The sequence below is a fragment of the Protopterus annectens genome, chromosome 16.part0 (assembly GCF_019279795.1).
Source record: "Protopterus annectens isolate FY-2018-M chromosome 16.part0, PAN1.0, whole genome shotgun sequence".
NCBI lineage: Eukaryota > Metazoa > Chordata > Ceratodontiformes > Protopteridae > Protopterus > Protopterus annectens.
Window position 1 is genome coordinate 376,422,321 of NC_056750.1, and position 14,737 is coordinate 376,437,057.

Genomic DNA, 14,737 nt, shown 5'->3' on the forward strand with positions numbered 1-14,737 from the left:
AACAGTCTCCTTTGAATTAAAAATAAAACCTGGAATCGTAGCTAACCCTGTAATGTTCTGAAACTACTTTAAGGATAACCTTTTACTGTCAAGTGATAACCTGGCAAAATTTCAGGCCCCTGTGTTGTCTCCGTGGAACTTACTCACAAAAGCCCTATACAAGCATGTTAATAGGTGAGTAGAAGCAGCTGTGCCCACCAAGAAGAAGTACAGAACTAACTCAAAAAATAAGCCACCCTGGTAGAATCACATCATCAATAGGCTCTTTAACAGAAGGAAGAAAATCATGGCCAAAATTAGGAGGTGCAGCACCCAACAGGATAAAAGCACTCTCATCAAACTGACATACAACTCAGAGAAAAAATAAAGTTTAGCAAAGTCAGATTTGACATAAATTTGTACTCCCATGCCAAGGACAGCTACAAGGCTTTTTTTAGCTATGTCCACAACCTCAAAGGCAATACACAATTGAGTGCAGAGCTCTTTGTTAATGGAGCCATCTATACTGAAACAGAAGATGTAGTAAATCTACCGGCAGCAGGGTTGTCAGACGTCCCTATTTGAGTGGGATTGTCCCGGGATCAGCAGCCCAATCCCAAGTCCCGCACTGCCAGTTTAAATCCCGGTGAAACAGCCCTCCGCTTTTTTTTTTTTTTTTTATTGGCCCGTATACCGGCATACGGGCCAATAAAAAATCGCTAAACATGAAGTTGCTTGTGTTTAATGCCAAACATCAGGCAGTTCCACATTAAACACAGCTCCGTTTTTCGAGTTTTTTGATTGGCTCGTATACCGGCATACAGGCCAATAAAAAAATGGTAAACACGGAGCTACTTGTGTTTAATGCGGAACTGCTTGATGTTCCATATTAAAACAGAAGTAGCTCCGTGTTTAAAGACCTTAAGACTTTTTTTTTTGGTCATCACTTTGTCCCTAACCAGCCAGTCAGAAATCTGGCAACCCTGACTGGCAGTCAAATTCAGTTGTAACTTTACCTCACTCTCCTCCTCAACCTCCCCTCAGGAAATGCCATCAAATGTAACTCCCCATACTACCATACTATTGCTAGGGAACAGGTCCTCAAGGCTCTATCTTTAAGGCCAAGACTGCTGCATCATTGGGCCCAGACAATATCCCAGGTTGCCTTCTAAATAGTATGAAACATGACCTATCAAGCCCTCTGGAATAACTATTTAACTGTAACTTCCAAACAGGCTTCATGGCCAATGACTGGAGAACAGCAACAGTCATCCCTGTGCACAAAGGTATGCCAGCTATAAACCCCAGAAACTACAAATCCGTAAGTCTCACTAGTGTCATATGCAAATCCATGGAAAGAATTTCATAGAAATTAACAGTAATGACATAGGAAACCTCCAGACACTGGACACAACCCAGTTTGGTTTCGTCAAGAGCAGGACATGCTAGTGAAACTGGAGGACTTGTTTAAGAAGGTCACGAATGCAACAGATGAAGGCAAATAATTCACACTGTCTACCTTGACCTGGACAAGGCATTTGACACAATACTCCACTCAGGCATTGCTGACAAACTCAAGAGGTTAGGTATAAACCCTTATTTCACCCAGCAGATAGCCAGCTGGTTCACAGACAGGGCTAAGGAAGTTAGAACTGGGGAGTTCACCTCTACAAAGAGTTCATCACAAGTGAAGTCCCTCAGGGATCGGTCCTGGGGCTGCGCCTTTTTGGCATTTATTTCTCTGAAGTCAAGGCTGAAATCAAGGACCTCTGGTTGACCAAATTTACAGGCAATTGCAAACTAGGAGCAGTAATAGAATCCACCACTCTAATGTTCTCCAGGAAGGGCTGATACAGACAAATAACTTGTGTCAGAGCCATAGACTAAAACCTAATGCCAAGAAATGCATAATAGTATCCTTTAGAAAGTTATCCATCCCTATCATATTGACGACACACCCTTAACAGTCGACCCAGTAGTCAGGGACTTGGAGAACACATGAACAGTAATCTAGGCTTTGACCATCACATGTCTACAGTGGTGAGGAAATCATTCCATGTTGTGCAACATATAAACACATTTATGGCATCTAGGTGCAAGGAGATCATTGTTCCACTGTACTCATCACTCATCAGATCTATCATTGAGTGCAGTGCCCCCTTTGGTATGTACCTATCCAGGCACATCTAACAATTATAATGTCCACAGAAGTTCCTCATTAAAACAATATAGGCTATAAATATCCCTGTATTCTGTCTCCTACAGGCTGTTTAGGGATGATCAATGCCTGGCATACAATGCATTGTTAGACCCCACCCTAATGGACCTTCTGCATATCCACAAAGCAAGCACACCAGAATTACCCATTTTAAAGACTTTAACCTTGCCTGTGACATAAATCGGACCTGCTGGAGAGACAGGCATGTATCCCAGAGACTACTTTTTCTGGAACTGGCACCCTATTCATGTGAAGTAGAGTTTCTCCCTAGCCCAATTTAAGTGTAACTTGGACAATTGGATGGGGAAATTTATCTTTGGTTTGGTAACTATGTCTCTAATGGACACAGGCAGCCAGTAAATAGTTCATCACACAGGCCCCTGCTTGTAAATGTTTCTTCTTCCAAGCTCCTACTCACACTTATCAAGGGTACCAGAACTTGTCAGCGATGGAGGATGCACAGCTAGGCTTAAAGGCTCTAGTGGTCATTAGCCTACTACACAGAAACAAACCTGTGAACCTGTGCTACAGAGCTTTCCCGTTTTGTGGGGTCTTAATTGGATTCAATACTTAGAAAACTGGTTAAACAAAATGGTTAAGTAAGCTAAAGAAATGCAGGAAAAATTACTCCAAAGATTACTAGGTAAGATAAGATTATGGAAACTGTTGTTTTTGAACATTAGTAATATGTTACAAGTGATTATGGTGTTTTTGTTTGCGGTAGTTCTTTATGTAGACCAGGCTTATATGTGTCAGCTGAGAGATTGGAAATAGAAGAATGTGAAAAAGGAAAGCAAGGAGTTTCCTTGAGATAATAAAGGGAAAGTGTACAGTGAAACAAACTAATAGTAACAAAGGATAAGGTGTTTTGGGACTGCCAGATTTGGAAGCGTGTTATAAGCCCTCACAACTTTGATTAATATATCTGAATCAGAATGATTGCCATAGTCCCCAATGAGGTAATGACAATGTGACACATAAGCAATTGGGTAGATTTAGGAAATGAATATAGAGCACATTATATTCAACCTTTTGCACATAAACTATTAAGCAAGTCTTTATGTGAAGGAAAGTTAGGCCTTGACAAAACAGAATAACACCAACAGGTTATAGAGAATGTAGTGAGTATTTGGAAAAGAAAGAACAAAGAAACACAGCAGGATGAACCTAGACAAATACTGAACTTAGATTAACTTGCATATGCAGTTATATTATTAGAGATCAAGGAAAAAATGTGGAGGTTGAAAAGTAATTTTGTTAAATCACAAATAGCAGATTTTATAATTGGGACCAAAAACAGAAATGGCAGATTGGAAATGAGTAATAGAACATGTAAGGTAATATTAGCTTTGAGAAAACAATATAGTATAAAGGTAAGCCAGTATAGGCTCTACACTCCCATCCTTCCCTGCCAAGCTGAGTGGTGGAAAGGGATAAAGTCCTGAATATGGCCAAGATGGCCCGAGTTCAACTAGTATCTCAAAGACTAGAAGAGCCTGACAGAGAAGGATGCAAGTGTACAGCCTATACTGGCATACCCATCCTGTGGGAGGGAGGTGGTGGTCTTGGTCAGCTGATTGCTTCCTTGTAGGCAGAGGTTTGCAGAACACCAGTGGCCATAGGATTGAGGAGCATGGGATTAGCAGTTTAACCTCAGAGGCATATCTGTGAAAGTATGCGCACAACAGCGGAAGAGTGTATGATGCCACTGTGGTGATTAGGAACCCATGTCACCAGGGGTGGGGTTGGGGCCATAGCAGAAATGTCCCTTGTAGCAGCTTATGTGAGTGATGTGCCAGTGATTGCTCTTGTCTCAGTTATAGGGAAATTAATAGGCAGGGTTGGCTGCTTGCAGGGCGCAGGCTCAGGGATGTTTGGCCTTTTTCTTGTCTCCCTCACTGGGTGTAATTCTCAAACGGTTTTTCTTACCCAATTTTTTTACTTGTTTGCTTTGGGAGGATGATTGCACACATAAAACTTTCTTCAGTAACAGACTGTGCCGTAGTTAACAGTAATAAAATTAAAACTTAAGTGTACTTAGACATTTGTATGTTAATAAAAGTTTGTATATGCTAAACAAATCCCTCTTAGTAGTGGTTTTTCTGACAAAAGAGAACTTCAGTCCTGGAGGATAACTTGGTAAGAAATGGGAAGATAATGTAGAAGTGCTGAATATTTGCTTATGTTTTGTATGATCTGCTTTTTTTCTAGGAGAAACACCATACCAAGGTTCAGTATCAGCTCAAGTCAGAACACATCTCACTAGCCCATGTGTTTGGTAAAATGGAGCAAGTCGTGGATGTCCTGGGGATAGAGGAATACTCCGTCAGTCAGACAACACTGGACAATGTAAGTATTTGCATGGCTACTAGAAGAACTTATCCCATCCCATTCACTTCGCCCATTGTGGAAATCATTTTGCACAATCACAGACCCAGAGATTGCATTGATACAAAAATCAAAGCATGCCATCTCAGTTTTGCATCACACCTCCAGAAAATCCATCTTAGAGACCATACCATCAGAGTGAGAGCTAGATTTCTGGTACCATTGCCAATGATGTTTAAATGGCACCTGGGGAGGACATGTAGAATAAGAAGAAATGAGCGATGATAAATCTGCCTTCTTTCCCTTTATGCACCCTAGAGGTAGTGTACATCATATGTCTGGGATGTGCAAAGGACAGCAAGTCATAATATATAGCTAGTAAATGTCAAACCCCTATTGCATGTGATGTATGCCGTTCGAGTCACTGTATACCACATTTTGTCAGATATGAGTATCTTTTATCATCCAAACAGTACCATTCCTTATTGAGTCAGTGGTCTTCTCTGACTTTCTTTAAGTTAATTAGATACACTTTACCTTCACTTGTCTCCAAAATAGAGGTGGAAATCAAGGCACTGGCATTGTGTATTACCAAAATGGCAGTTTTTTTTTTCAAAGGATTGAATTGAATATTGTAGCCAACAATTTATTCAGAGACACAGGCCCAAACTTATCCCCACTGCAATTACAGAGAAGAAAATGATACAGGCTGTTGTAATGAGTAAGTCCACGGTGAGACATCATCATCATCATCATCATCTTCTTTCGGCTGTTCCCATTAGAAGTCGCCACAGCGGATCATCTGTTTCCATTTCTTCCTGTCCTCTGCATCTTGCTCTGTCACACCAACCACCTGCATGTCCTCTCTCACCACATCCATAAACCTTATCTTAGGCCTTCCTCTTTTCCTGTTACCTGGCAGCTTCATCCTTAGCATCTTTTTCCCAATATAACCAGCATCCCTCCTCAGCACATGTCCAAACCAATGTAATCTTGCCTCTCTGGCTTTGTCTCCAAACCTTCCAACCTGGGCTGACCCTCTAATATACTTATTCCTAATCCTGTCCATCCTCGTCACACCCAATGCAAATCTTAACATCTTTAACGGTGAGACAAAGAGGAGAAAAACAAAATTAAAAAATAAAAATAAGAAACTTATTATTTCTCTTTCCATTAAAGAGTTCCACACTGTAGCATTTATTATTTCTCCCATTATCATTTCTTTTGTTATTTTTTTTTCTTCCTATCTGGATGACCACCAGCCTCTTATCTTTCTGTCTGCTCAATGCAGTCCATTCATTCTCCAAGAAAGAGAGAACTCTGCTGTAAATTTGTTCCTTCTAATGGACAAGCAGCAGAAAACAAAGCCATCACTCATCTAAGAGCATTTTTCACACGTTAGTGCTCTGAGCCCCACTACCCATGTTCAGTAATCTACTTCAGTGTGTGCAGTGCAGTTTGCACAAGTGAGGGCACATCATTCACTGTCACAAGCCATGAGCTGCCATATTTCTCCCATTATAACAAAACTAAATCATGTTATTTTCTAGTTATTGTAGCTGTTTATTCTCTTGCATGAAGCTAATATAGTTAAAAATATTTTCTGCACTATATTTGCTTTGCAAAGATAATCAACTACAGCATTTTATGTGTCTGTTTCCAAATGTCCCATTTCCATTGTCTAAACCTAGCTGCTTTGTACGTTAATGTAATCTGTCATGTTACATTACATTTTGTTTGTAATTTCAGCATCCCCCAACACTGACTTGAGGACCTGTTTCATCTAGCCTTTTGTCCATTGCAGCTTATTCATGTTCCTGTTAGTGTTTAGGCACTGGTGAACCAGCTGAGTGGCTGTCATGATGTAATAGGGTGTTTTTTTTCAGGGTGTCTGACCCAGTGTTTCCTTTCCCTCCTTGAAGCTGTGTATGTGCCAGAGTGTATGACAAGCACACATATTTCTGCATGTGTCTTCTACTACTAGTGTTATTTACCCCACCTGTTGCTGTGAGGTCTGTATCACTAGCATGGCGTATCCCACCTACTGTTGTGAGGTCCCCCCCGCTATATCTGATCCCAGTTATGCTGTTGCTGTCCAGCAGCTAAGCTACTGTTGAAACCCAGGTCCACAAGGGTATTTGTGATCCACCTACCCAACATAACCAGGCTTCCTGTTCCTCGGTTTATTAGTATAAACCCAGATTATTGTACTCTGCCACCTCCACCTGTTATTTCTTATTTAAATAATAGGTTTTCCATGGCATTTCTTAATTACAATCCTGTTACAGTTTGCATTATTTACTCAGAAAGGTATCTCCTTGCTTTTTTAGTGTTTTTAAGAAACCCTTCTGCTTGTATTTACTCCAGTTTAATTAACAGCTTGCTTGTTATTTAGCCAGTTTCAAGTGAAAAACACTTAGCACACGAACTTCACTTAGTCTTGCCATGTGTTACAGATGCACACAAATATTTTCTGAGTAGCTTAAAATGCAGGATTTATACTTATCATGGTTTTAACTGTTCCTTCTTTTTTGCAGGTCTTTTTCCTTGATGTAAGTGTACTATTTGTTTTAAGTCAGTGATTTCCATTTATGTGAATTCATTATTTAACTGCTCTTAGCTTCTTACACAAATGGTGTGTATAACAATGAAACTTCTTTAGCAAAAAGGGTTGCCCAGGAAACTTAACACAGCTAAGTGAACTGATGGAAGAAACAAACTGCCAACTGAGTTGTTTTAATCTTACTCTCACTCTTTCTCTTTATCTGTCTCAAGCACACACACACACACACACGCACACACACACTCAAAAAGTCAGAAAGTTGCAGAAGAATATACACTCGAGTCATAAATTTCGAGTCGTGGTGCATTGCTTTGGTTCATTAGCAGATTTTTTTTAAATCTCTGATACTATCCCCCAAGGTAATCTTAATTTAAAAGACAAGATGTGTCTGTAATCCTTTTGTCAGAACATTTTACACAAGTTTTAGTTACCCTTTTTAAAATGACTGAAAATATGTTTGGCAGAATATAGGAGAGTTTGTATAATTTGCTTCAGTCAATTGGTTCTACAAAAGGAAACAGTAAAACTTGCTTTTTTTGAGTTGAAGAGAAAAGCCACATACCTCTTCACGTTTAAGTATTGATTTTTTTTCAAGATTCGTTGTCTTTGTGAACAAATGAAACTACTGTTTGTTTTGTTGTATTGACTGCAGAGTGTAAGGGATTTTTTAAGATTGTTACCCTATTTCTGTGCTAAAACATTTCTTGAAGATTCTATGAAATTCATTCATCGAACTGGCTTACTCCTGCTTTAGTATGCAGGTACATTTCTACTGGAAGTGACATTATAATGAAGATTATTAAATCAAGCTCATCCTGCTGTCTGTGTTTGAGGCCTGTAGCACTGCATGTTAAGTACTGAAATCAGGTCATTCCGTATTTAAGGTACAAGGTCTCCATCTTTATGGCTATGAACCAGTAAGATTATCATTGGACTTTCGGACAATTCTTCTTAAAAACATCTTCATCGATTGCTGCCCTTGATTTGTACCATTCACTTTGCTTCATGTTGTATTGTACAGAAAATAAGTGTGGAAGAAGCCACATGGTTTCACATTGTCATCTGTCTGATAGGAGGCTGCTGATGGATAAGATAGACGATATGACAATAGTAAAATGTGTGGACAGACACAAAAGATAGGCAGTCAGATTTAAACAGGTCTGTGAGTCTTAATCATGAAATGTCCCATGTTGCTATGATTTCAGAGTAAAACTAATGTAGCAAGGAGATGACGTTTCCAGGATAAAATGCAAGTGGGAAGAAACTGATGCATAAGGCAGAAACAGTTTGAAAGCATACTTCACTTTTGAGGAATTCTACTAACTTGGAAGAAAAACGGTAACTAAAGTGTTTTAAAACAGTCAAGAGCCATTATTTCTGTTACGAGGAAAGCTTCCCCGATACCACCAGTATTTTAACTACTTCTATTATAAGATTGTCAAAAATCAGTCATTAAAGGAAAACATTGTTTGTTTACAAAAATAAGTGATATTCTTATCCCTTAAATCTAGCACATACCACTACTGTCTCAGGTAGCAGCCAGCACCTACTACATTGTATGTATACACACACACACACACACACACACACACACACACACACACACACACACACACACACACACACACACAAATGTACTTTTCAGGTGAGGTTAATGATATCTGTCTGTTACCAGCATCCTCTTCCCTGACTTCAGGTTAACAAAAGACAGATAAGTATGGCACACCAAGAACACAATTATTTTTTACCTTAAAAAAGCCAACCATGAAATATTGTTATGTGAAGAATAGTTAGTCTTTAAAAGGTAAATATCAAAAGTTATGACACCACCAATTTTCTACAGTTACCCTTATGCTAATAAATAGTTTAAATAAATAAAAATAATTAATGTACTTTATAAAAAAATAGTAGCTAAGCATCTGTGCACTTGCACAAGAAAAACAAATGTGAAAAAGATGCAAAGACAAAAAAGCCTCCTGCTCTTATCTTAAATTGACAAAATGGTTGCTGTGGCAGTCCAGCATATCTGATTTAGTGGGAAGTAGTTTATGTGTTATGCTTATCTAATTAGAAAATATGTGGATAAATAGCAGTTGCCCAAGGTCCCTGAGCTCGACAAGGGATCATAGCTTGGCACTTGAGAAACAGCAGTCTGCTTACAAATTGTTATTCTCATAAGTCTGTGCTGATGATACGCCGAAAAGGGTCAAAGCCTTTAGATGCCCATGACCAACAGCTGGGTTGGGAACTGGAGAAATAAGGGTAATAATTTTACTGATGTAGTTGTAGCAAAACACCAAGCTTCTCTGATCATCCAGGGTGGAGAAACTTTACTCCTTTCCATCTTATGTTTTTCTGTTATGGATTCAGACTTAATTCTGCTGTGTAAGATATTCTCTGTCAAGCTAGTATTAGGAGGATCTGTACTGAGTCATTGAGAGTGATCTTCAGAAGCCTTGTGTGATCTTGTCTGCACTAGACAGAAGGTGTGTTCTAATCTATTGACAGTCCTAGAGTGACTTGCTTGGAAGATGTCAAAGTCATCAGACTCATAACAACACTGAGTATCTGCTTCAGCAACAATCATCCGTCTCCAGAATGAATAGTGAAGTCCCAGACAGAGATGTAAATATCTAAAAGGCAGCTCCCTTCAAATACCAGTGTTTTCCTCATCTCAGAATAGTTTTCTTTCCTTTCATCTAAATCCAAGAATGCCATTGCAAAGCTGCTGTTTTTGATTTCTTGTTTTCTGTCCACACCTTGTTCAGCAGTTAGATCTTACCTGATTTCATCTTTCTGTGAAGTGTTGCATTATTTCTTTCTAGTATTTATCACTGCTTTTGTTACATTATGTAGGCATTTTTGGTTCTGTCTGAGTCAAGTAACCGAGCAAGCCAGGGGTTGTGACGTGATACATTTATGACCTTAAGAAAACAAAGTAATTTGGTGACTTTTTTCCACCAGAGCCAATGAAATGTCTTGAAACTAGATACAGACTTCTGTGTTAGTCCTTTAAATACAAGTTGTCATCACAGATGACTAGCATTACACCTCAACTAGAAACAGTGAAATGGAGGTGCAGCATTGAAGTTAAACAAAAACAACTACATTAGCTAGTCTTGTGAACCTAACATTCAAAATACTTTAAAATCCTGTTTATAGTATGGCCTTTACCAAAAAAAAATGTAGCTTCAAAAATAAGCTAACAAGCTTGCCACATGCAGTAAAACAAAGAAAAGAATCATAGTATCCCCAGTGTAATTCTGTGGTACAGAATGATAAGCCTTGACCATATCCTTGATGTCCCAGGAATGACCACTGAGTGGGAGAGGAATGCGGCTCAAACCTGTGCTGTACAGACAGCCTATGGAGAATGGTTGATGGGTCATGCACTTGTTTCTGTCAGGCAGTTTACAGACATTGTATCCATCATTAGTACTTGTGTGGGCTTCCATTTTCATGGGTGCCCACATCAAGCTTTAGGGGAGAGGTTAATGGACCAAAACCTTTGACCTTCCTGCAGGGGGGCAGCCACTTTCCTTAGCTATTGACTTTGTCTTCTGGTGTCCTCAAATACTAATGAAGAGGAGGAAGGGATTAAACGACATTAAGTAGAAGAGACAAAGGCAAAGAAAACACATTATTGCCATTGTAAGTGAGTGGAGAGACAGAAGACTGATTTCAGAGATGCCATCCATATTTTGTAACATGAATGCCATTTTGGTAAGAGTGAATCAAACATGCCAGCAATTTCTCTGTGTGCACCACAGTGAAACAAACAATGCACTGAGTAGCAGCACTGAATGTCTTTCGTTTCATCTGTGCACAAACTATCACTGTTTTAGAAATGGCCCTTGGAAGGTGGTATAAGAGGCCTTTTCAGGTGTTTAGAAAGATGACAGTGTGCACCTTATAAGTAAAACATGAGTAGACTTTCTGGAGCAAGGAATGTGAAACAGGAAGGTATGTAGTGCAGCAGGTGCTCCAGGAGAGAGTTACAGTATACTGTATGGGCACACAGTATAGCCAGGTACGTACCTTAGGTCGGCAGAGCATTTTAGAATGCAGAGTGACCTATGTATGAGTAGCGTGTAGGCTGATTGTGAGACTTTACAGTAGTGTAATACATAACCTGGGGGTGAGTTATGTATGTGTATGACTCACAGCAGTGCAACTCTGTGCACTCTGCTTTACAGTGTTGTAGGAGGTGCCAGAGGGTTACATATGGTGAGGCCACACAACAGTGCAATACTGTACACTCTACTGTGCAGTGATGCACCATGAACTGCAGGTGGGGTCTTATGTATTCTTATGTCAGACAGCAGTGCTACCTTACAGACATGTATTAGGAATCACTCTAAAGTAGCAGTGGTGCATTAGGTACTGAAGAGGCTTACATATGTTCAGGGCGCACTGCACTGCACATCCTACTGAACAGGTACTGTGGAGGTTAATGTATGCATATGGCATATAGCAGTACATCACTGTGTACCCTGCTTTGCAGTGGTGCAGTATATTCCTGGCGGTTATGTATGTCCAACAAATACAGCAGGGTAGCACTTTACACTCTACATTGCAGTTGTGCACTAAGTATCCAGGGGATATGTGTGCTAATAACATGCAATGTTACAGTGGGAGGTAAGTTATATATGCTTGGAGTACACAGCATTGGGGTGCAGTGCACACTACGTTAAAGAAGTAAATTGTGTACTGCAGGTGTTACATATGCTTAGGGCACAAAACAGTGCACCCTACTTTACAGTGCCACATAAAATACCAGAGGGTTTTGCATGGTAAGGGCAAACAATAGTACTGTTTACTATGGTGGCTTATACATGCTTAGGGTACACAGCAATGTAACACAGTGCACCATGCTACACAGTGCTGCAGTGTGTATCCTGAGGGGTTTTGTATGCTCTTGGAGAAAGGAGTCAATTGCATATGTGTAGGGCAGCATGGTTCATCATAATTTACATGTGTACACTATATGCCAGAGGGGTGACTGTAAAATATGCTTTGGACAGCCAGCATTCAGGCACTATGTAGCCTATATCTGAATAATCCAAATTTCTTGGGACTGGTAGTAGTGCTTGTATTGCCACTCTAGTTCAACCATGTATATCCATGGCAGAACCACAATACAGTATGATCCATTGTGACTATGGTGGTATACAAAAGTAGGAAATGGATTTCACAAGATTTCTGAACTGCTTTGTGTTCAGTACTCATTTTCTATGTATTAGTGCTCACTTGCATCCAAGATCACTGAAGTATCGAGTCCTTCCATGTTAAAGGCTCCTGGGCTGTAGAGGTATCAGCTGAGCACACCCTTGCAAGTCGATGCATGTTTGCAAGACACATACATGTCTTTGAGGTTTGCCATGCTCTGGAAGAAGATCTTCATCCATGTGAAGCAGAGTCCATCCCTAACCCTATATAAGCAAAACTGTGACCAATGGATGGGAAATGGGAAATTCACTCCAGGCATGACCCCCATATCTCTGACAGACAGAGGCAGACAGTAATGCCCAAACTAACATACCCCCCACATAACCTCTAGAAACTTTCTAACTAACATACCCTCTCCTAATAAAAGGCCATCATACATAGGGACACAGTTGAAGATATATAACTATGAACCTATGATGCATTTATGTAGCTGCTGTGCTACAGTAAAATGATAGCATTTAACAGGGACATAACAGCAACCTAATGTGTGTGTGTGTGTGTGTGTGTGTGTGTGTGTGTGTGTGTGTGTGTGTGTGTGTGTGTGTGTAACTGCCCATGTCATAGTTGTTGCTTAGGTAAAGAAAGCCATCACTGTAGTGCTGATGGGATACTTAGTTCTTTTTCCAGTCAAGCACAACAGCTTCTGTCTTGCTTGCTCACTTTTGTTACTATAATATAATGAATTTTATGTAGACAGTTTTTTCACCCACTGTTATTAATTCTGTTTAGTTCATTTACATATGTACTGTGCATCAACTTCCTGCTTTGTACTCGGTGTTATCTCACTTCTTAAACCACAGTCTCTACGTTTACCTTAGTTGGGAGATGGCCTTTTACCTATATGTTACACACACTTGCCCTACATGCTACACATCATGTTTCTAAATCTTTCCTAAGACCACATCCTTTGCCCCTTTTTTGTAATGTTATGTTGCCAAATAATTCATAGAGGGATGTGTGAGTCTTCTTTTTACAAAATGAAATTGCATCAGCAAGGCAGCTCCCACATGGCCATTCTGGGGTAAAACAGATTACAATACAACCACTTATAGTGATGCAGTGCATGTGGTTTTGAATAGAAAAGAACAAAGTAGTCTGCCTGAAAAAAATATATCCAAAGAGGGAAAAACATAATTCATAAAAAAGAGACTCTTTAAGAGATGGGACAAGGAAGAAGAGAGCAGGAGAATTTTGCAGCTGAAGCTGCTTCCTTTACAAGAGCAACATACAGGGAATTCAGATCAGTAGCTGCAGCTAATTCAGTCCTGTGAGGTATTTTTCTTACAGAGAGTGGAAATCAGACTTGAATCTCTAACCTTTTTTGTGACACAGGTGGCTGACTACTATTACTCTATGATGTGGTGTTCAATATTGTATACTTTGACATTAGAGGCAAATTGTTAAACTTGAAATAGTTTTTGCCATTTTGATTAGTACAGAATGTTGAATACCATCCTATCATCACTTCTCTTAGCAGTACTATAGTTGAAATTACAATTGAAAGACCATTCATTATTAAGCGTAGTCTGCATGGAGCAAGACTAAGCACAGCTGAGTATTTGAAATCCAAATTTTTCCAGTAGCAGTAACCTCTGTTGCTATCATTTCAAGCAAACTGACTTACCCCCAGTGGTAGGAGTTAAACCTCTGGGAGGAGTTTAGCCTGATGATATCATGCAGATGGTGCTGTTATACTGGAACTGCCAAATTCTGAGTACTGTCCACACCATTTCAGCACACATTTCATCTGCCTTTTTTCTGCAGGAGATAATGACTTTTAAGGGTAAAGTTGCAATCATTAAAGCTAATTTGATTGAAGCTCATTTGATCTCAACCAGAAGGCTAAATGGGTAACTGGATGAGATTTTTTTTTTTAATGTGAGGGGTTGCAACCTTCATACCTCATATGCAGGAACATTATAATGCTTGCAGCCCTTACTAATGTAACTAACTCCAAGGTCAACATACATGGAGGTAAGTATCAACACAACTTTTTGGTCCCATGGTCACAGTCATCTTCAGTGGAGTGAATATACATACATACATACATATATATATATATATATATATATATATATATATATATATATATATTCAAATATTTTGGAGAGGAGGATATGATTGCTATTGGTCTAGAGCTAATAATTCCTGCTGGATTTCCTCCTTTGTTTACAGGAATAATATGTGATTTTTTCCAGAAAGAGGGAATGTAGTATTCCTCAAAACCTGATAGTTACCTATGAGGGCCATGGGAACCAGTCACATCTTAGATTAGAAGTATCGCTGCAGAACCCTTTTCTTTTGTGCAGTTCTAGTTACCGGTGCCATGTTAGCTTCTGTTGTGAAGCAAAGGTACTTTTGTCTGGCCACTAGGGAGCAAAGTTACTTGTTAGAGAATTTTCCAGCAGGTTAGGTTTGAT

General features: G+C 39.6%; 1 protein-coding gene across 1 annotated transcript in view; it reads left to right on the forward strand.

Annotated features, from left to right (window-relative positions):
• ABCA2 (ATP binding cassette subfamily A member 2) overlaps positions 1 to 14,737 on the forward strand; it is a gene marked incomplete in the record, with an annotated part of 2,505,641 nt that overhangs the window by 2,423,145 nt on the left and 67,759 nt on the right. Inside the window, 1 exon segment of the mRNA XM_044058216.1 lies at positions 4,409 to 4,546. Within this exon segment, the coding sequence (XP_043914151.1) occupies positions 4,409 to 4,546 (138 nt within the window).